Source organism: Accipiter gentilis, chromosome 15 (assembly GCF_929443795.1).
Source record: "Accipiter gentilis chromosome 15, bAccGen1.1, whole genome shotgun sequence".
In the NCBI taxonomy this organism is placed as follows: domain Eukaryota; kingdom Metazoa; phylum Chordata; class Aves; order Accipitriformes; family Accipitridae; genus Astur; species Astur gentilis.
This window is the reverse complement of record NC_064894.1, coordinates 15,529,923-15,551,843: the sequence shown is the minus strand read 5'-3', so window position 1 is coordinate 15,551,843 and position 21,921 is coordinate 15,529,923. Positions and strand designations below refer to the sequence as shown.

The following is a 21,921-nucleotide window of genomic DNA, read 5'->3' as shown; positions in this document are numbered from 1 at the left end:
CAGTAAAAGTAATTTTTCCAATACTGAAAATATTTTTTTCAAAGGAAATACCAAAGAAATTCCAAAGTTTCATTCAGTCTGGTCCACTGAATTATACCTGCACCCTACCATCCCTCAAGCACTGTGCAGTCTCTGCAGCCAGCAAGTGATTGGAGGTGAAGGAGGGAATCTAGTTATGGTCCACACATACAACGCAGCCTTGCCGTATGTTTGAGGTATATGTATGTGCACATTTCCTAATCTGGACCTTTCCTATTCTGGGAAAACAGCAATGTTTCTCTTTGCTGTGCGTGGATGTACAATGGCTATGCTTAGGTCTCTTCACCGGTACAGGGATATGCAGGGGGCTGGGTATAGACTCTGCCATTAAAGAAATGGGATTTGTGTATAATTTTTCAAAGGCCAAGAAGTGAAAGCTAAATTTTTACCTTGGAATCGCACTCAATAGGTTGCTTGCATTCTTCACAGGGGTTGGCAAACAAGCTGTCATAACATGGAACACAATAAGCATTTTCTTCTCTTAATGCATACTTTCTTCCACGAAGAGACTGCAGGCAGTAATGACAGTCTGTGTGATTGCTGGTCATTCTGGTGGGGTTCTCCACGTGATCTGGAAAGATGGAAAAATCATGCAATTCGGTGGATGACCATTTGCTTGCTCAAATAATAAGTAATGCTGCTTTACCTGTGAAAGCTGGGACAGGCGTTCCTTGGTCATTTGCAGTGCCCTGAATTTCTAATGCTGGGCTGTTCTATAGTGAAATGGTAGTCTTTACCAACATATACTGTGTATTGTGTTACCTACATAATGGGGAGCAAGAAGGTTGCTTCAGCTTAATCTAGTGGTACTTACACCGATAGGTCAGATACCTGAAAATGAAGTCGTCTTCATGTTCTGTATGTACAACTACTGGCATTATGAGCATTATGTAGTGGATTGTGAGACATGGTTTATCCAGAAATCAGGGAATGGAGATTGCAGCAATAATTCAAAAATTAAACCAACTGGGGAAATTAAAAGGCCAAAGAGAAGAGGCAAGCACTTTGTAGTGTGTTCCTGGCTTTCTCTTGCTATTCCTGTCTTTCTGCTTATTCCTTCCTTTTCAAAATACCCCCACATCTACCCGACCGAACAGAAGGAAGACAAGGGACCCCAAGCTATATGGCTGTTCTCTGCATAATTCCAGCTGTGCTGCTAACATTTGGTGGCAATGTAAGATGACACAAATAACCCTGGATAGCAAAAGAACAAAATATAAAGAGAAATAAACTAAATCATAACTCAAAGAAAGTTTCCCTTGTTGTTATTGGAATTTTCTTACATATTTCTTTATTGCCATGTTCCATGTTGGCAGTGCCAAAATACTGTGAGATGGATTATATTTCTGTGCCAGACAAGTGCAGGAAATACCACAAACCTATTGAGAGCCAATTGTACGAGTTTCCCATCCTTCAGTTTTCCAGGCTAAAGAGGCTTGAATAAGCATCTAAACCTCAGCTGCTTATAGATCTGCAATGCTGAACATTTTAAGGATTGTGGAGATCAAGACTTATTTCAGTCTTGTTGCTGGTTGGATCATCAGCACTTTGCTAAAATTGGGTCTTGATTCCTGGGAATGAAGGAAGAAGAATCCAGAAAGTTCCCAGTGAAGCAAACCCAGAAACATCTGCTGGACTCATTGGCTTGCACTCTTCATTAAACCTGCTGAGTGTAGCTGCAGCCAGCACCAGCAATCATAAATTTTAGAGGACTTGAGAACAACCAGGAAAGGTCTCCTAAAATATTTAAGTATCAGTGACTTTGGGCAGCTGAAATCTTTGCACTTTGAGTAACAGTGCAAATTACTTCATCTTAAACAGATAAAAAGCCTGAGAGTAAGGAAGAGCAGCATATGAAGAACAAGATTCGAGGGAGTGCTTAACCATCACAGAGCTTACATCTAGTCCATTTAGAGTTACTCCTTCATACTTGTTTTTATATACTCACTGCCTGTCTTATATCCATGGTTCAGTTTTAAAAAGGCATTTCATCTTTTTCTGGGTTTCTGCTTTGTGAGATGTAATCCAAAATGATTGTTTGAACTATGAGAAAGAACAATTACTGCAGGTCTCCACTGGCACAAGTGAGTAAGGTCAGGCACTTATTAATCTATTCCTGAAGGGATAGTAGTAAGACAGTGGAAAGGGGGCAGGGAGAGAGACTATAATGCTTTTTTCAGACCAAAAGTAATAACTTGATCATTTGGCACAAGCTATGGAAAACTTGTTCCTGTAAATTGAAAATCTTCTGAGTTGAATTGATTTACTTTATTTCCGACTGCCCTAAAACTTTGTGCTAGCCAAGATAGGGTGTAGTAAGGAAATCAAATAATCTGTAACTCAGATCAGTGGGAAATGTGCTTGCTTAAAAAATATTACAGATGTGTTTTATGTGATATCCTTGGAATAATAGTATAACAGGGCTTGAAGCTGACTTCCATTTCCTTAAGATCAAAGAGAGAGTTGAATGTGAATTGAGTGAACCCATGTATATAAGAAAATGACATCCACCAGCTTGTACATTTACACAACATGACATATAAAAACCAGGCACAGCGCAGTGCATTTAGCGTACAATCACTACATAGTCATCACCAAAACCAAGGTTAAGTTTTGCTCATTTTCTTCTATATTGGAGAAGCAGTATAAATTGGTAGCTAGGAAGACAATCAAGGAATGTTTGTGGTTAACTGGGCTGCATATGGTCATAGGATAGCCTCAAAACTGGGTTTCAGAGGAATTTTCATTCCTTTTTTTGTGGCAATTAGAGTTATGAACTGCATCTGAGGATACCCTGAGTGAACCACCTTTCTGATCTTCTCCCTGCTGAATCAGTACCCCAGCTTCCTAACACAGTTTCATCTCAGCCTAAAAGTGGCAACAGTGAAATCCTAACAGGGCAGCATGAAGAACTTATGTTACTTATAGTGCTTTTTTGTTGCACAAACCTCACCAACAAATAGCTTAAGATATCTGCAGATACATCTCTGTTCTTTCATTCTAATGAATGGCGATAGGTTTTTAAGTTATCAAAAACTTCGCATACCCAAAAATTTTCTTTAAAAAGTGGTTATCTTGATTATTGCTTTTGGTTTTCCCCAGGAAACCAATTTGTTCCAGGAAGCCCAGGTTATGTGCACAAAGAAGACTCACTGTTGTAATACTTCAGAGCTTCCTTATTTGTAATGTAGCTATCCTCCTAAAAATCTGTATGGATATGGGAGCACATGGGAGTGCTATCACTCCTGTTTTACAGATGATAGTGGTTGCTTGAGAACATTTAAAGGGTATCCCCAAGACCAGAGTCAAAGCCTGGGGGTGTCCAAAGATTTGCTTCAGAGAAAGTCTTCATAGTTTGACCATGATGATATAAGATCATGTTTGGGAATGAAGAAGTGATGGTATGAAAAAGAATCATGGCTTTTGCAAATCTCTTGGCAAAGGTCTGGGTAACCTTTGTGAACTACTTTTACCATTCGGCAATGCAACAAAAAAGTGAATCTCATCTCCCCCAGCATCATTTACCCTTGCTCCAATAAGTAAGTAATGGTATGAGCACCACGTAGTTAAGTAGAATGTTTTTCTAGTGCTTTGATCCTAATCTCTAGAGAAATATGTTTACTTTAAGTTTGCTGGAAGCTAAACTTTGTGTTTTGGAGGTCAGTTAAGAACTCTCTGGAGGTCTGATACTGTTCACTCTCATGGAATGAAACGCTGACTCCAGCATTCCAGCTGCTAACTCGTGTCCTAGGCACAGGGAAAGACTGTGATGTCTTCATTCCTTGGGAAAAGAAGATTTTGCTATTTAAATCGGAACAAAGCTAAATACTGTTGTTTTTTTATGTATCTAGTAGGCACGGATACGTGATATCATTTATAGTGTTAGAATATTCCAAGGGGGTGCAGAGAGATGTTGCCAAGGATGTGAGGATATTGCAACTGTGAGTCCCTGGGGTCAGATTCAAGAATGCAGCAGTCTCATGGTATGAATTATAAAGCAGATGAAAATAAAACAACAGAGCTGGCTAGTCTGCCTGCTGTTCCAGCAGATTAAGACAGAATTTAGCTACAACAAATTAGAAGAGGGACTTTCTGTAGAGTCAAACGGTTTCCTATAAAATGCAGAGCACTAGAAGACTTCCAGTGAAGAAAGCTGTAAGAAAATGGTTGTGAAGTTGTGAAACCTGATAAATGTGGAACCATCAGGAAAGGAATGCTTGTTTTCTCACTGACACTAAAAAGCACAGCCACAATGTTAATATATCTCTTAAAAAACTATCTTTACATTTTCTATAAATGTATGTTAATCCTCCTTGTGTTATATAAGTATAAAAAGCCCAGAAATGTTAATACTACTTAGATGGGAATTAACACACATATGCATGTAGGTATACACATACATGTAAAAATATTATATCTTTTGCTTTATGACAATTCTAATGGACTATTTCCTGATCTAAATAAGCCTGCCCTTGAACTGCATCATCTTTTTCTTTAAGACCATACAATGATTGGAATAAGGCTGTCTATTAAGAGAAGCATAAAGAAAGAAAAATGGTGGCAAAATAAATCATTGCAACAACAGCGAAGGATAAGAAAAACAAACTGATCTACTACAAGGGGGACACCCCTGCAAGGCATCCCAGGTACTTACTTATTTTCAGGTAAGTACATGTTTTCATCTTGGAATATGTTTTTACTTATTTGTATGAATTTGCTGACTTCATTTTCCCTATTTTTTTTTCTTTTTGTGAGAACTGCTGAACAATTAATCACATACATTTGCAAAATACATTAGTGACTCAAAGTTACAACTGCATTACAAAGCTAACAATATAATTGTAAGGAAAAGTTTCTAACAATATCATTATTTTATAAATAAAAGTTTCTAACAATGTTCTGCAAGGAAATTTTTCCTTATTTCAGAGATCACAGGTTCTTGATTTCTCTGGATGCCTGCTACACCCCAGAAATCTGTTATTTTATTGTGACTCGACCTAATAAAAGTCCTGACCCCTCAAAAAAACCCCAACCCACAAGTTAAATGTATGATGTATTTTCAAAACACTGGCAATACCCTTGCTTTGTCTCTTCCCTCTCTTAGAGTAACTGCAAGTTTCCCAGTGATACCCTTAAGTTAAACTTGAGTGTTTAAGGATACTAGAATTTTTACTCTACTAAAAATGGCTAGAGAAGCAATAGGAACCAGGGGCATATATTACAGATCAAGTCAAAACAAGTACCTACAGGAAAGCAGAGACACGGGTGCTAACTTTGAACAAGCTCTTTTATCTCTGTGGCACAGCACAATAATACAAAGTCAGGTCCTGAAAGCATCTGAGTGGGTGCAGGGCTCTTACTGATGCAGGATGGATGCCAACAAGGATGATGCTGTAGCAACATGACTGTAGTGCTTCAAGGTCCACAAGTGATACAGTTTTGGTGGACCGTCTAGGCAAAGCAGCTCATTTAGAGGTTGATCTGGTAACCACACCGTACTGCATTGTACCGTGTTTACACATCCTATGACTAGAAGCAAAAAGAACAAGAACTCTGGCTTAACTAGGGGATCGAGCATCTCAGGAAATCTGTAATTTTCACCTTAATTGGTATTGCTGTCTGCTTTATTTACACCATGCAAACTCAAATGTTGTTGTAGTCATCTAAATTCTTCCTTTATTCCAGTACAGCTTAATTTGCTACTTACCTAAACTTTAAACTAGGACAAATTAGAGCAGTGAAAGTACCCCAACTAAGTGATTGCAGTGGTGCAGACATACAGAAATGCTGTTGCAGAAAAGACTTGACTAGCTTATGTCCCTCAAACTCTCTTTACTAGCTACAGAGTAGGTTGGAATAGCTTAGCCCCATTGCCTCTACAGCAAGCTAGGTATTTGCTTTAATTCATAGAATTATAGAAACAGAATAGTTTGGGTTAGAAGAGACCTTTAAAGGTCATGTAGTCCCTGCAATGAACAGGGACATTTTCAACTAGATCAGGTGGCTCAGAGCCCCATCCAACCTGACCTTGAATGTTTCCAGGGATGGGGCATCTACCACCTCTCTGGGCAACCTGTTCCCATGTTTCACCACCATCATTGTAAAAAATTTCTTCCTTATAGCTAGTCTGAATCTATCCTCTTTTCGTTTAAAACCATTAGCCCTGGTCCTGTCACAAGAGGCCCTACTGAAAAGTCTGTCCCCATCTTTCTTATAAGCCCCCTTCAAGTATTGAAAGGCCACAATAAGTTCTTGGAGCCTTCTCTTCTCCAGGCTGAACATCCCCAACTCTCTCAGCCTTTTCTCATAGGAGAGGTGTTCCATCCCTTTGATCCTTTTTGTAACCCTCCTCTGGATCTGCTCAACAGGTCCACATCCCCAGAGCTGGACACAGTACTCCAGGTCAGGTTGCACCAGAGTGAAACAGAGGGGGAGAATCACCTCCTTTGACCTGCTGGTCACACTTCTTTTGATGCAGCCTAGGATATGGTTGGCTTTCTGGGATGCAAACACACATTGTTGGCTTATGTCCAGCTTTTCATCCACCAGTACCCCCAAGTCCTTCTCCACAGGGCTGCTCTCAATCCTTTCATCCTTCAGCCTGTATTGATACCAGGGGTTGCTCTGACCCAGGTACAGTACCTTGCACTTGGCCTTGTTGAACCTCACGAGGTTCACATGGGCCCACTTCTCGAGCTTATCCAGGTCTGGATGGCATCCTGCCCCTTAGGCATGTCAATGGCACCACTCACCTTGGTATCATCTGCAACCTTGCTGAGGGTGCGCTCGATCCCACTATGTCATTGATGAGGATATTAAACAGTACTGGTCCCAATATGGACCCCTGAGGGACACCACTGATCATGGATTCATCCACAGAACTTTGATCAGCAGCATCCAGCTTGTCCAATATAACTTGTACTTGCTACCGAGATCAGCCTGAGTGATTTAGTTGGCAAAATTCAAATTAATGGCTCTGTATGCATCTCTCCTAATGGATATTCTTCCTCTATTGCAAGCCTTGCTAGTGAAGCTCAAGAATTACCATTACAGCAAACCCAATGTACAGAGAAATTAGAGGTCAGAAATAAGCATGTCTAATGTAGTAGCTGAAAGCTGTTTTTTGTGGAAGAAGGGGACAGAAAAGTTGCTAACGGGCTACAGAATTAAACCTAGATTATTTGCTGGATTTTTTTTTTTTTAAATGAATCAACATGTGAGAGTCAGGGAGTGCAATTCATCATTTAATACAAGTACTACACTGGTGCCCAGAGATTCCACTCCAGAATAACTGGCCCTGTTATTGTGAACACAACAAGCTCAGCTGATCAGCAGTATTGCTGGTCAGTAATGCAGCTCCGTGTTAGAGACAAACTGTCTTTGGAGTGCTCGGTATCGATTCAAGTCTCTCCCAAGCTATTACCTAGGAACGCAAAACCTTTTCATCTGCTCAGACTCCTGGGTGGTGTCAATATCTTCACCAGCAGCAGTACATGAAAAAGAGTAGGGTTAATGCTATGGCCTAGATAATTTCTTTTATTTTTCTGAAACCATTCTTACCCACCTTTTTTACAAGTTTTCACATAGTCTGGTAGAGCCAGAATTTTATCCTGTGTTCATTATGGAGCTCATTCTTTTCTGACTACTGTCAGATTTACAGAATTAAATGAAGCCATGAAATATTTCAGCTGTGCATTGGTGTACCTTTTAATGTAAAATCCTGGCAGTATTCTCAGTCACACTCTTTATGTTCAACCATAAAACAGGTTTGAGGATTGCATCTGGTACAAACGGACCGTGTGAAAAAATATACCCAAATTAGCTGGTGAGTTATATACCTAGAAGACATTTAGACAGGTTTAAACTGATTAGCTTCAGCCGCCCAAGTTCCAAAAGCAAAGCAGCCATGAGCCTAAATGTGGATGAGAAATCATTAGTGACTCCTAGACACAATGTTAAAGGAGACAATTTAAAGTAATGTCATTAGTGGTGTACCCCAGGGGTTGTCGCTGGGACCAACCCTGTTCAACAACTTCATTAATGATCTGGAGATGGGACAGAGTATACAAACAGCAATTTGGCAGATGACACAAAACTGGGAGGAGTAGCTGATACTCCAGACGGGTGTGCTGCCATCCAGAGGGACCTCGCCAGGCTAGAGAAGTTGGGTGAGAGGGCTCTCACGAAGCAGCAAGGGGAGTTGCAAAGTCCTGCCTCTGGGGGAGGAATAACTGCAGGTAACAGCACATGCTGCGGCCAACCAGATGGAAAGCAGCTTTGCTGAGAAGGACCTGCGGGTCCTGATGGACACCGTGTTGAACATGAGCCAACAATGTGCCCTTGCAGGTAAGAAGGCCAACAGTATCCTGTGGGGCTTTAGGACGGGCATTGCCAGCAGGTGATCCTTCCTCTCTACTCAGCACTGGTGAGACACATCTGGCGTGCTGGGTCCAGTTCTGGGCTCCCCAGTACAAGAGAGACATGGAGCTACTGGAGGGAGTTCAGTACAGGGCCACAAAGGTGACAAAGGGACTGGAGCATCTCTCCTATGAGGAAAGGCTGAGAGAACTGGGACTGTTCAGTCTGGAGGAGAGAAGGCTCAGAGAGGTTCTCACCAATGTGTACAAATACCTGAAGGGAGGGAATGAACAAGAGGGAGCCAAGCTCTTCTCAGCGGTACCCACTGCAACAGGCACAGACTGAAATACAAGGGATTCCATTTCAACAGAAGAAAAAATCCTTTCACTGTGAGAGTGGTGGAACACCGGCACAGGTTGCCCAGAGAGGCTGTGTAGTCTCCATCCTTGGAGATACTCAAAACCTGACTGGACATGGTCCTGGGCGATCTGCTTTAGGTGATCCTGCTTAAGCAGGGCGTTGGACTAGACGATCTCCGCAGGTCCCATGCCACCTCAGCCATTCGCTGATGGACCACAGAAAGGTTTATCACTGCTGCATGATAAAAGAGGGAGGGTGAAAAAACCACAAAACCTCAGTATTCCCTTTTGGGCATTTGAGCAGGAGTGGGGTCATTCCCACAACAACAAAACAGATCTCCTGTAAATGACTTGTTGTGAGTCCCCAACTAAGCTAGACATGCACGTAGTCTAAACACATGAGAAATGTTATTGCTTTCAGCTCTAATATTTACATGCTTGAAGCTGAATGCATGCTTTAGAGTTTTGCTGCCTATATCCTTGGAGCACAGACTTTGAAAGATATTTTCAAAGATAATAAAAACCTGGCATTTAAAAAGCATATAAGCAATTAGGTTCTTCATTACAACTAATTGCAATGTTTCCTGGTATTTCAAATCTGGTAAACATAGTCTCTAAACCTCTTTAAACTGAAATACATTCAGTGCAATTGCACGAATTTGGTTACAGAGGAAAGAGCAAAGGAAACTAGTGATTCTAGGTAATTTCTGTCAAAGAAAAACCCAGTTTCAGTAAATTCAGCATTTCCACAGGGAAAAATCACTTCCAGCGTTCTCAAGTCTCAGCCATGTGTGAAATTAAGAGAGACAGATATTATTTTCTGTGTTGTCGCTGAGTGTGAAACATGATCAATATGTCCTTAGTCAACCATTCCAATACTTAGATATGAGTATTGCCCAAAAGCTGGGCCCTTTTTGATGGAAAGGGGTTACCGGCTTGTCTGTGGTATCCGGTTTACCACAGTAAAGAAGATTTTGTTTCTTTTGTAGTTGCATGCTGGTGCAAGTCAAAACGCCTTTTCCTCACTGATCATTTTAAATTTTACGCTGGCCGTTAATTGTTACAGACCAGACTACAGAAGAGATGTAAAGGTCTGGATGTCTTCAGTAACCTTGGCTATTTTGATGACTTGGCTCAGAAGGAAACGTAGGCACAGCCACTGCCCTGTACAGAACAGGGAATAAAGGAGAGTTTGGGGCACTGACATCTACACTAAATATACTCCTTACCAGGACTCAGCAGGGAAAGTAGATGTAAAAATTCTTTTGCAATGACTTAAAGACTATGTGAAAGAAAATGGCTATAACTGTACATATCTTTTTTTTTTTCAGTTCAGCAGGCAAAACCATCCTAAGGAAGAGGCAAGAAACCCTACAAGAGATGGCTAGGCAACAACCTGCTCCTGAGGAAAGTTTCCTAATCCCTTTTAGAGGATTAAATTCATGCTCTGAAACTTCAGCATTTATAAGCTTCCAAAACTAATATAAATGAAAAGAAAAGTTACTGCATCAGGGTATTTTTGGAAGAAAAAGGAGTTTTCCACTAAGCTTGATCCAAAATGCTCTAACACTTTTATTTTTAAAATTTTGATGTATTTTAATAGAAAATATTTGTAAATTTAAAAAACCCACTTAATGGAAAATGTCAGTTTGTTTTAGAAAAGTAGGATTAAAAAAAGTGATACTTGACTGAAAAATATTGATGTAAAATTAGATCTTAAATTCTCAACGGAAAAAATTTCTAGTAAAAATTGAAATTTCATTTTTGATATAAAGTTAAAAATTTCATTCGAAAGAGCAATTTTATAGCTAACTTTTATTCTAGGAAAAAAGATATGAGTCTGAGTTAGAGTGATCTCATTTTGAGAGAAGAAATTTGATAGCAAAAGGGCATTTATGCTGGGTTACATCTTCTTCAGTTAAAATGGTGGGAATGTAGAGATTAACATATTGTACTTGCATGGAAACATTAATGTATTTTCCATCTATCAACCTAAAACCCAGCAAGCACTAAATGTCTTTGAAAGAGAAAAAGAAACATTAAATATTGGGGGCTGGAACTGGTCAAGATGAGAGCTGATCACCGAGGTCACAGCTGATCTCTGGTAATGAATACAGTCTTCCCCACTACCCTTTCTGCCTGGTTTTTCCAGTCCCCTTTCCTGCTTCCACCCTCATCTACCATCCCCTAGTCATGGAAAATACTTCAAAAAGTGCTTGAAGAAGAAGAAAATGAAAGTCACAAATGAAGATACGTGACTGCGACTTTCACCAGTGAGTTCACCCCCAGTGTGCAAATCAGAGCAGCGCTCCCGAGCGACCTCTGCCAGAGCAGCAGCTGCACATCAAACATCTGCCTCCCGATTCCCCTCTGTGCAATGCACTAAAGCCACAGTGCCTGCACAGCTGAGCAGAAGTCCACCAAGGAAACAGCAGCATTTTAGCAATACACTAACACCGCCGGGCCGGAACACCGTCTACCTGAAAATGACACGAGCCTGCCTTTGGGACTGAAAGTTTTCCTAGGGAAAACAATAGCGATAGGAAATGACGCCTGTGATACGGCGGGGAGCAAAGTGCTCACAGACCATGAAACGGAACAGCCTTGCCACTAACAAGAAGTAACAGAGCTTCAATAAGCAACGCTGATGCTGACTGCAATCTTTAAGATCTTAAAAAAAAAATAGGCTATTTCTTGTCTTTGCAGATGCATCAACTGCAGAGACTGGATTTCCCTCACCCTTACATTTTATTTCACAACCAGAACGGCGGATGAAGTGGTACTGTGCCTTGTGAGAACGGGTACATCACATGAATTAAAATCCTTTTAAAAAAACCCCAAACCCTACAACTGACTATGCAGTACAACTTTTTCTAGCTGGGTTCTTTAAAAGCCTGTGACCTACTTTAGAACTGCATTAAGAAATAAAATGAGGAATAAGAAAAAGATGAGCAGTAGCAGCAATGTTAGCAGCAAGCTAAAATTGGAAAGGATTTTCATTACCCTATTTTAAAAAAAAAAAGGCCTCCTTCCCCCAAAACCACACATAAACCCCCCAAGTGGTAATAAAGCATCTGCTGCAGCGGCACAGCCTTTTCCTTTTCTCTCCCAACTGCACTGTGCCAACCTGACCTAGTTTTCTGAGGGAAAAAAATAAACCAAGCTGCAGCACTTCTGTAACAAAAATATGTCACCTTATCACAATGAACCAAATCTAAAGATTTCTGATCTCAGCCCTGTTAATGGACTGTCATGAGCTAGGTGGCATTACGGCTTAGCGTCCTGGCTTTGGCAGGTTAATTTTCACAAGAAGCTGGGAGGGGGCACAGCCAGGAAGGCTGACCCGAACTAGCCAAGGGGATATTTGATACCATACATATAAATGGGGGAGCTGGCTGGGCTGGGCGGAGAGGGGACCACAGCTCAGGAATGGGCTGACCATTGGGTTCCAGAGCTCAGGAATGGGCTGACCATTGGGTTCCAGGTGGTGAGCAATTGCATTGTGCATCACTTGCTTTATACATTCTTTTACTAGTATTATCGTTATTATTACTTCTTTTCTCCTTGTCTTGTCCTGTTAAACTGTCCTTATCTCAACCCACGAGGTTTTACCTTTTTCTTCCAGTTCTCCCCATCCCACCAGGGGAGAGGAGTGGGTGAGCGGCTGCGTGGTGCTTTGCTGCTGGCTGGGCTTAAACCACAAGACTTACAAAAAACAAAGGCTACTGTAAGGGGTATTGGTATGTAAGATGCCTACTTCCATTATCATTGTTCCCAGGTATTTAGATTTGTTTTGTTGCTTGCAGAGTTCCATCAGTCTTGGCTGCCACCTCCTTACCAGACTTTCCACTGACAACAGAGATGATATGGTTCTGCAGACAAGCCCTGGACTGCTTATTACGCCTACAGGAATCATTGTTTGCGAAGCCACTGCTGTATACAGTATAAGAAATGCTGGCAATAGCAAATGTAGCATATATACCCTCCCTTCACACTATGTGAGCTGATTAGGGTGACCATTGGTGTGGCAGTCTCTTCTTCGTGCAGAGGAACTCCATGATGTGCCTCCACGGACCTTCCCAAGGGAAAACAGGCTTCAAGATGGGCAGTCCCAAGGGGCATGATCAAGAAGAGAAGGAATGGGCAGAAACATTGAGTAGAGCTAGATCTCAAAGCAAGGACTACCTATGTTCTCTGGATTTTTACTGACAATTAACACAGTAGGTATTGCTGTTATAACCTAGCAGTAATGATCCTCTGCAATTGCGCTGTCTTTGGAATACAGGTAACACAGCCTCTTTAAAAACATGCACATATTGCCTCTGCTAGGTGGACAGTCCATGAAAGGTCTAACCTGGTGAAGAAAACCTGAAAGATGTGGCACTCTTTGTATTCTACTGCTTTTACAGTAATTAATTGGTTATACAGTATGAATGAGACAGAGGGCAAGAAAGGGCACAACAACCATCCAACATGAAAACACACTGTGGGTGTTCTTAAGCAGACTTATTTAACTTCCTTCGGCTTCCCCCTAAGTGTTACATGAACGCTTGGTTTGTCTTCTCTTAGAATAGGACCCCAGGAACACTTGCATATATCTGTAAGTTAACGTAGCTGAATACTTTCACTCAATTCACAGATGTCAAATTAGGTGATTTAGTATTTTCCGGTTCAGGTTTTTAACTCTGCATGTTAGGATTGGTGTCCTGATATCTGTTGGGGAGCGCTAGGCACAATTCACTTACAAAGTCTCAACATCTGCACCAAGGTTGCAGTAACAAACTAGTACAATTCGGCTGCGTATGTATTTCACCAAAGATCTGGAATTATAGCTGGGAGACCTTTTCCTTTTATTCTCTGTCTGGTAATTGTTTTAAACATACTGTAGAGCTAGAAAACCTTGTTAGTTTAAGCATGCAGGTGCATGAAGGGCACGCTGCTGGTCTTTGGGCTGGGGGAAAAAAAAGGTAAAATATTCAGGTATACACATTCTTTTATGACATGTCCTATATTCTCTGTTGATAATAAACCACCACATTTCATTCCAATATAGCAAAAGGATATATGACTCCCAATGTAAAAGCTCAGTTCTAGAAGACAGCTGATAACAGGACTTTTGAAAGCAGTGAACTCCTTTAGGAGTGGGGCTGATGGGAGAAAGGGCAAGAAGTGGAGGTCTTCAGCTTCTTCTTCTTTGTCCTCTACCAGGGAGGAAAAATAATGGAGTGTTACTAGGACGAGTATAGAAAACAGTGCTGGGTGGTTTTTGTTGTTTTTCGTTGTTTTTCTTTCTTTTCTTTAAATACATGGCTTTGTGCATCATCCCTTACCCAGAAAAAAAATGCGAATTGAAGACCTCTTGAGTCCTGAGTAGTTGAGTAGATAATGTCCTGTCAACCAAGATGGAGTATCTCATGGCATCAACTCTGTTTTATCTTCCATCCTCATGTCCCGTGAGCAGCAACACTGACCGGCCCTTAGGGAGACTCAGCCCCAGGTTCTGTTCATGTCCTGCCAGTGACCTCTGCCACGTACTTGAAAACTTTGTGCCTCTTACGTTACCTGTTCTGCCTACTTAGGAGATAAGGTTTGCTGAACAATAATGTGACTGGGTATCCTAACATTTCCCTTAAGCCTTAAAATCTCTATGCCAGACATTAAACATATTCCTTTCTATTTTAACATAGTCTATCTTCCTAAAAGTGGCTATGATTTAAAATTAGACCCTGCAATGAGTATACCGTGGTATTTTGTCTTTCTTTATTATGATGAGAGGTCACTGACCCTTCAGTTACTGCCCTGCTGGGATTTTTGTAATGTCCTGGCATGTGAAAAGGTCCTTTTTTTTTTTTTTTTTTTTTGGCACTATGACTTTCAGAGTGGATTTCTTTCTGTGATTATAAATACATGCTATCTAAAAGCTGGTTCCAGTGTAGGATTGCCCTATTCTGATTGAAGGAAAATTAGGCCTAAAGTTTATCTGAACACCCAAGACAGTCGACATTTGACTCGGACAAATAAAATCCATCAGTAAAGTCTTAGAATTCTGGAAGAAATTAGGTAAGAATGAAGAAATTCCTTTCTAACATTTAGGAACATTTTAAGAACATGCTACCTCAAGGATATTGTGGAACAATGAGTCCACTGAAACAGGTAAAGTCTATTCAAGTGATGATGTGACGCCTGACACGTAGCAATGATCTTTGCAAACCTAGAATGGAATGGACTGGTTTCAGTAAGGGATGATGCTCAGAGGCCATAACTCTGACCAGCTGTCGGGGATAAGGTCGGTCTGAGGAGGAGAATGGTAAGCCGCAGCAGAAACTGCATTAAGGAGCAAATACAATTCAAGTCCTTTTTACTAATTTATGTTAAATTTGATAAATGTTTTCAGTAAAAAGTCTAAGCAAGTGATTAAACAAATTAAGAATTCTGCTACTGTATGTAAAAAAAAATACCCAAAATGTTTTGAGCTTTTAATTTGAAATGTTTCTCAATGCTCTTCAATTTTCAGGCACCAAACTAAACAAAGATTGACAATTAGAAGATCAGCATGAAACAGTTTTTCCTCTAATCTTTTCCTTTTTTTTTTCCATGCAAATAGAATCCCAGACTCACAGAACTCTAATTATGCCACAATTTTGCATGTTATAATACATAAATGAATCATGATGTGGCTGAATTTGAAACTTGAAGAGCTCACTTGAGGAAGGCTGGGCTCCTGATAAATAGATTTACAGCCTAATACTGTTCTGGGCTTCTGACAAATAGAATTATAACCTAATACTCTGAAGTATTTTACAGACTTCTTGTAAAGGTTTCAGAACGCTTTTCTAACAACAATAATCCTAAAACACAGTTGCGAGATACCTGTCTACAGGAAAGGTTAATACTTGTCAAAGCAAAGTAATTGACTTGCTCAAGGTCAGAGAGCAAACCTGGAGGAGTAGGAAGAAAAGAAGCCAGTCACTACGCCTTTGCCACTAGGTGGGTCTGCTCACCAGGCTGTGTCCGTGGCACTGGCCCGGGATAGTTAAAAACACCGTACGAAGGTTGCCAGGTGGTCAACTTGGAGTGCTAGAGGTAGAAAGCACTTCCAAAATTAGCCGAAGCAACAAAATGTTCCAGTTGTGAACTTTGCAATTGTCCTTAATGACTCTGAGGTTATGATTAATACTCTTACGCAAAATGTTCTGGGTGGAATTTTTCCAGTTTTGTGTCAAACCTCTTAGGACTACAGTGGTCGAGAGAGTTCTTAATTATGAAGGATTTTCCAGTGAATTTGGGCTGTTTCCAGACAGTTTTGGATAACACTGTTTTAACTCATTTTTTTTCTCCCCAGTGTAACAAACCCAGTTTACAGACGGGGGACGGAGGCACAGAACAACTTGCTGGAGGTCACTCTGGACTAAATTCTGGTCTCCTGTATGTGTGCTCTGTCAAAAACTATGCCATGCTCTGTCACTAGGTCATTCTTTCTATCAATTCTGGTATCTACGCACAAAGACATGTCACAAGAAAATGAATATTTTTCTGAGTTATAAAGCGTCTGAGCGTGAGGCCAGCAACGAACTAGGGCAGCCTGTTCAGATCCATTATCCATAATATGCTGAGATGTGCAAGAATTTACCAGTCCTTATATGCGGACCTAGAAAAATTCAAACTCAAAGGCAACCATGGCTGAGAATAAAAGTAACCTACTAACATGAATGAAGTAGAGTCAAAGAAAACTCAGTCTAAGAAAGGGAAACACGAAGAGATGATAGCTGATGTATGCTGTACAATATCAGAGAAGAATGGGGATATTCACAAAAGCTAACCTAAGCCTACTGAGGCTAATGAACAAGGCGCTTTTTATAGTTAAAAGAGACAGATAAATTCCTCTGCAGGGTGATTCCCAGCAGAAACTTAAATTAGCCATCATTATAGTGGCAGCCAAAGGACATTACTTAGCCTTTGTAACAGTCTTATCCCTCACTGCATCTCTGCTATAGAATTTTATTATCTTATTTTTAATACATCAGTTCAGTGTTTTTGGAGTAATGCTGGCATATTTCTACAAAACCATCCTTATTTCATCCCGTTTCCAATTTACAGGAAAATACAAATACATGAAACAAGGAGTTCACAGCCTCCTTTCTCCGTAGAGCTACGTGCTCTCTTCCCAGAAGAATGAATTCCACTGCAAGAGTGCAAGTGGAGCATCAGCAGCATTTTGCCATGCCAACTTCCAAACTTGGGGCTCTAGAGATTTTAATAGAATAGCTGAACTGGAAATCATTAGTTTTACAAGCATCCTAGAATTAGCCATAAGACATCATCTGACTCTTAACTGGTAGGGAAGTGTACAGAAAACCTCAGGTCAGTTTTATTCCCCAGGTGATCTAAAAGCCTGAACAACATCTAGAACTTGTTTAGTTGACAGGAGTGCTGCTCGTTTGAACAGGGTCAGAATTTCACCCTCTGATTTTGGGCTTGACATTTGGAAGCATGCTGGTTAAAATTTTCACATTTCTTTCTCGCTCTGTGTGGTTAGGTAACACGAAAAGTTTTAAACTTTTTTTGAGAAATGATACTCAGATATGGAAAGAAAAGAAAAAAGCTGGGCTTATTGCTATATAGCCCACAGAACATATGTCTTACCAAGTCAACCAAAAATAGACATTTCCTAAAATATGACTGCCTGCAAATAACCTGGAGATACCATAGGTCAGAACTGATCAGAATCTCTTTCAAGCAGCTTTTGATTTCATTTTGCTCTAATCTTACAAGAAGGTTAGTATGCCATCTTAAGTTTCTACCAATTACACAACTTTGAATCAAAGTGACTTTTGTGAAACTGCAATAAAATTACATGGCAAGACCATCAGCAATCTGTTATAACATTAATATATTAAATCTGTTACAGCCTGTTCTGCTAAAATACTCTAGAAATGTCAACTTGTCACACAAACGGAAGAAAAATATGGGTGAAAATATCAACCACAAACAAAAAAAGGCATCTGAAATGTGTTTTCTAAATGTAAGAGATTTGTGCTGAGCTCCAGATATATTACCAGATCTTTTGAAAATAGGGATGGTTAAAGAAATATATTTTAAAACTTTCATATTATTGAAATGGAAATGATATTTGACAGTTTTGTCCAAATTTAATTGTAATCTCATTATCACAAAGAATGCCATTATGAAATCAGGTAGCAGTACAATTAATATACATAGTCTTTAATATAAGGAATATTTCCATGGTTACCCATACTTATTTTTTAATTCTCCAACATAGGCACACATTTCCAGCACCATTTCAATAAACAGTGGTATATCCTTTCAATACTACTCTTTCCCTTCAAATTCCAAACGAAAATTATGATCCTAAAAATGTGATAGCTAAAAGATAAAACAAAGTGTCTCACAGAGAGAGACTCTGAAGGTGATACTTGATTTTTATAACAAGTCAAAATATTGCTATAAACACCAGCTTGGAAACTGGTTTTACTTAAAAAAAACAAACAAACCAAGAACAGTCCACGTTAGGTGTTAAAATTAGTTATGCTAGAAACAAGTGACTTACCTTATCAGAAAAGCTACTATGTAGAAAGTTTTCTTGCAATAGCAAATAGCTATGAAAGCTTGCTAAGAGACAAAAATAGTGATTCAAAAGTCACAGCAAACAGCAAATTTTTTTTTTCTTGGCTTGGTCTTTGGAGTAAACAAAATTAATCCTCGTTTCATGACAAAGGAAACCCCAAACTATCTTCCTGTAAATTAATGAGTGAGCCAATTAATAACATGAAAACAATTGCATCCAAAAAAGGTGTGGCATCTCTTTTGGTACAGAATATAAAAAACTTTTGATGTGTATAGAATTCTTCATCTAATTTCATTAGCAGTTTTTTGTCTGAAGAAAAAAGTTCCTGCTTACTTGCTCAAAATGTTAAATTAGGTACCTTGTATACTACCACATTTAAACATTATCAGATAAAGGAATAATGGAAAAGAACCTCAATACTCACATTTGGTTGTAAGCTGCTTCTCTTGCTAACTTGTGCAGCAAAATAAAGGAAGAAATAATTACACGTCTTCACAGAAACAAGCATTCATCAAGTCCAAAAGAAACAGAACACTTTGCCAGAGCTATTTGAGGGTCCCATCAGAATTTGGCTGGACGGAGGAAGGCTGAGGGTCAGTTTGTTTCCCTTAGACCTCATGACATGCAAATAGCTGGCTGCCTCACCACTGAATCAAATCATTCTTTGACATATTGTGTTTACAAATTGCAAATACATACCATGTAGGAGGTTCTTAAAGGAACATATTTCAGACAGTTGTCAAAACGAAAAAAGCATTTCTGTTGAAAATACTAAGGAATCAAAACACCCAAGCCCCAAACTGTTTGGTACAAGGAAAAAAAGTAAAAAAAGATGGATCGTCATTCATCCCCAGACACGCTTTGGTGCATGCATAATGAATCCGAAAGACCTCATATGGGCTTGTAAATCAGAAAAGAAATAGAAAAGTCATCATTGCTAGAGTCTGATTGTTGTGTACGGGAAATAGGGGGAGGAAGAAACAGTCCTGCAATTTCAGGAGAGACTTTTGGGGACCCAGCAGAACTGCTCCGACACTACTGTAGCAGTTTCTGGCCTGGAACAATTTGTCGCTCTTCCAGCAGGCAGGAAGGTGTTCATATGGCATTACCATCAGAGTGGCAGCAATGGCCTCCTCTAGGTTCTCTCTCAGTATTTCTCAGTTCTGGCCTTGTTTGAATTGCAGTCATCTCTTTTACTTTTTGCTTGGACGGAACAGGGGCCAGCTAACTATCACAGTCTACCACATGCATGGAGCCTACAGAAGTGCTTACACTTTGCATAAGACCCGATGCAGACATTTAATCAGTCACAGCTGAAAGTAGGGATATTGTGTCCATTTAAAAATGCAGGCTGAAGTTAAGCAGAATGAAAAAAATGATGGCTGCTTGTGGTATGAACCATGACTGACCTCCAGCCAGATTTTTTCCACAACTGAGAGCCAATAGATCTGAATCATTTAGTCTATAATGTCAAGTGGTGGGAGCTGTTTTATATCACAGATAGAAGGAAATGTTTAAATGGTTTAAAGATGTATTATGTTATCTGAAGACTTTGGTAAAATTGCCAAATCTGGATATGTTCTGGAGGTTATCTGTGTCTAGGTATATCTTGCAAGTAAGACTGATCCTCTGATTACTATTGCTAAGAACTGACCATCTGTTTGTGGCTGACTGGTTTATTAAACATCTGCAGACACTTAATTTGTCATATACTTAAACTAGAGTGAACTCTTTTCTCCTGATTTTATATGAACTATAAGCTTTATTTATACCAAGCACTTTTCAAGCTCGTGATTTTTGCAGATTGAGAAGAGCAAGGACAAGTTAGGTGTGAATTTTAGTCCAGAATGAGAATCATGAATAGCTTCCTCTTGCTTTTACTTCCAGAAAAAGAAAACTGAAAGTACAATTCTTGATCAAGTAACTTCTGAAGTTCACAAATCAGAGAAAGGCAAAAGTATTACCCAACCAGATCTGTCAAAAGCGCTAATGACACTTAGAAATACATCTAACGCAATACATTCTTTCCAGAAAGGAAGAGAAGTACAGATACCTCCTATAGCATACCACTTAAACTTCAAAGGCTACCCTCAAATTTGTCCAACTGTAGGCAGAGATCATAACTGTGTTAATAGAAGACATGCCCAGAGAAGCATTTAGAACAGAATCAGTTTTTGCCAACAGGTGCAAATTGAAGAGGTTAACAAAAATTCTGCTGCTTCTTCAGAGAATCAGGTAGATGATGTCTCCTACAGCTGTCACATCTCTTCCTGAACTTCCTGAAATAGAAAGCAGCTTACTTCATCTGTCCCCAGAGATGACCTGTCTCGGCCTAGCTTCCCCTTCATTTTGAGGATTTGGGAAATTAATCAACCAAATGGTGTTTCTCTTTAAACTACTCAAGTTGCTCTTCCTAATTCAGATTATTATTTTTGTTAATTTTAAAAGAAGTCATTCCTTCACAATTCCTACAGAAAAAGATAAATAAATAAATAACTCGCTGTTTTCCTGAGAAAAGATCTTTGGCATTTACTGAATATGCTCTGTTATTTGGGTCAGCAGAGAAAGGAATTCTGCTCTCACAAGTATCCTGTTTATCCAAAAGCTTCGGATAATTACAGTTTTCTATGTTTAAAGTACAATCATCGTTCAAAAAGTTTGAGTAGCACATATTTGGCGGCTCAAAAGGCACTCAAGGGAACAACCCCTACATGCCTTGTTCTTGTATTCCTCCCTAGGCATCCACTTTTGGCCCCTGCCGGAGACACAATACTGGGCTACACAGACCTTCGATCTGACCCAGTACAGTCACTCTTGTGTCTTCTGCAAGAGTACTAAACTTTCTATTAACCCCCCACCCCGCCAAATCTACCTAGTTTTCTAGAAAATTCCATTTTCCTGGCCTAAGGAAAATGTAACTGTTACTTATTAGAAAAAAAAATTGAAGAAGCAACCACTGCATGAGTAGCCTACTCATGAGCCTACACAGAGAACAGAAGTACAGTAGTTTTATCTGAATAAGCTGTAAGATGGATTCACGCAGACAACAAATCCCAGTGCTATTACTTAGAAACCTGCCAAATTTTTTTTAAGAAACTGCAAAACGAGAGAATTGGAAAGAAGGCTGCAAGTTCTAACAGAGCAACAGTTTGCTTACTTCCAGCAGAACTGCAAATAACCAGCTACAAGTCACGTTTTGCCACTTAAAAACAGGGAAAGGCTGTTGCTGAGAAAGGTATTATTCTACCTATGGCTAATGTGCCCACTCCCATTTGCTGAGAGTAGCAGCAAATAAGGCTACAAGATGCATATTTATAAACAGCTGTGTATATATATACATGTATATATACATGTCAGGTTTCTAAGTCTATAAAAATATAACGGTGGTGTTCACATACCACAGGTGAAAGGCATGAGAGACTGACACTAAATACTTAAAACCAAAGTAAAAGCGTTAACTTGTATACTTTGTATTGCCCTTTATTTTCCTAGATATTCCAAAGGGCAGTTTTGTTTTGTGAACTGCACCTCTAAGACAAGATTACTCTTGCTCCTGCACATACTCCTCCTCGGGAGAGG

At 39.8% G+C, this 21,921-nt stretch overlaps 1 protein-coding gene across 2 annotated transcripts in view; it reads right to left on the bottom strand.

Annotated features, from left to right (window-relative positions):
- FHL5 (four and a half LIM domains 5) overlaps positions 1-19,898 on the bottom strand; it is a 29,536-nt gene extending 9,638 nt beyond the window's left edge. Inside the window, exons 1-2 of one of the 2 annotated variants that reach the window (XM_049817672.1) lie at positions 18,325-19,898; positions 429-610 (exon numbers count right to left, since the gene is read on the bottom strand). In XM_049817672.1, the coding sequence (XP_049673629.1) occupies positions 429-587 (159 nt within the window). In that variant the 5' untranslated portion in view covers positions 588-610; positions 18,325-19,898. The remainder of the gene's footprint in view (positions 1-428; positions 611-18,324) is intronic. The other variant, XM_049817670.1, reaches the window with a different exon arrangement.
- Positions 19,899-21,921: the final 2,023 nt, after the last annotated feature.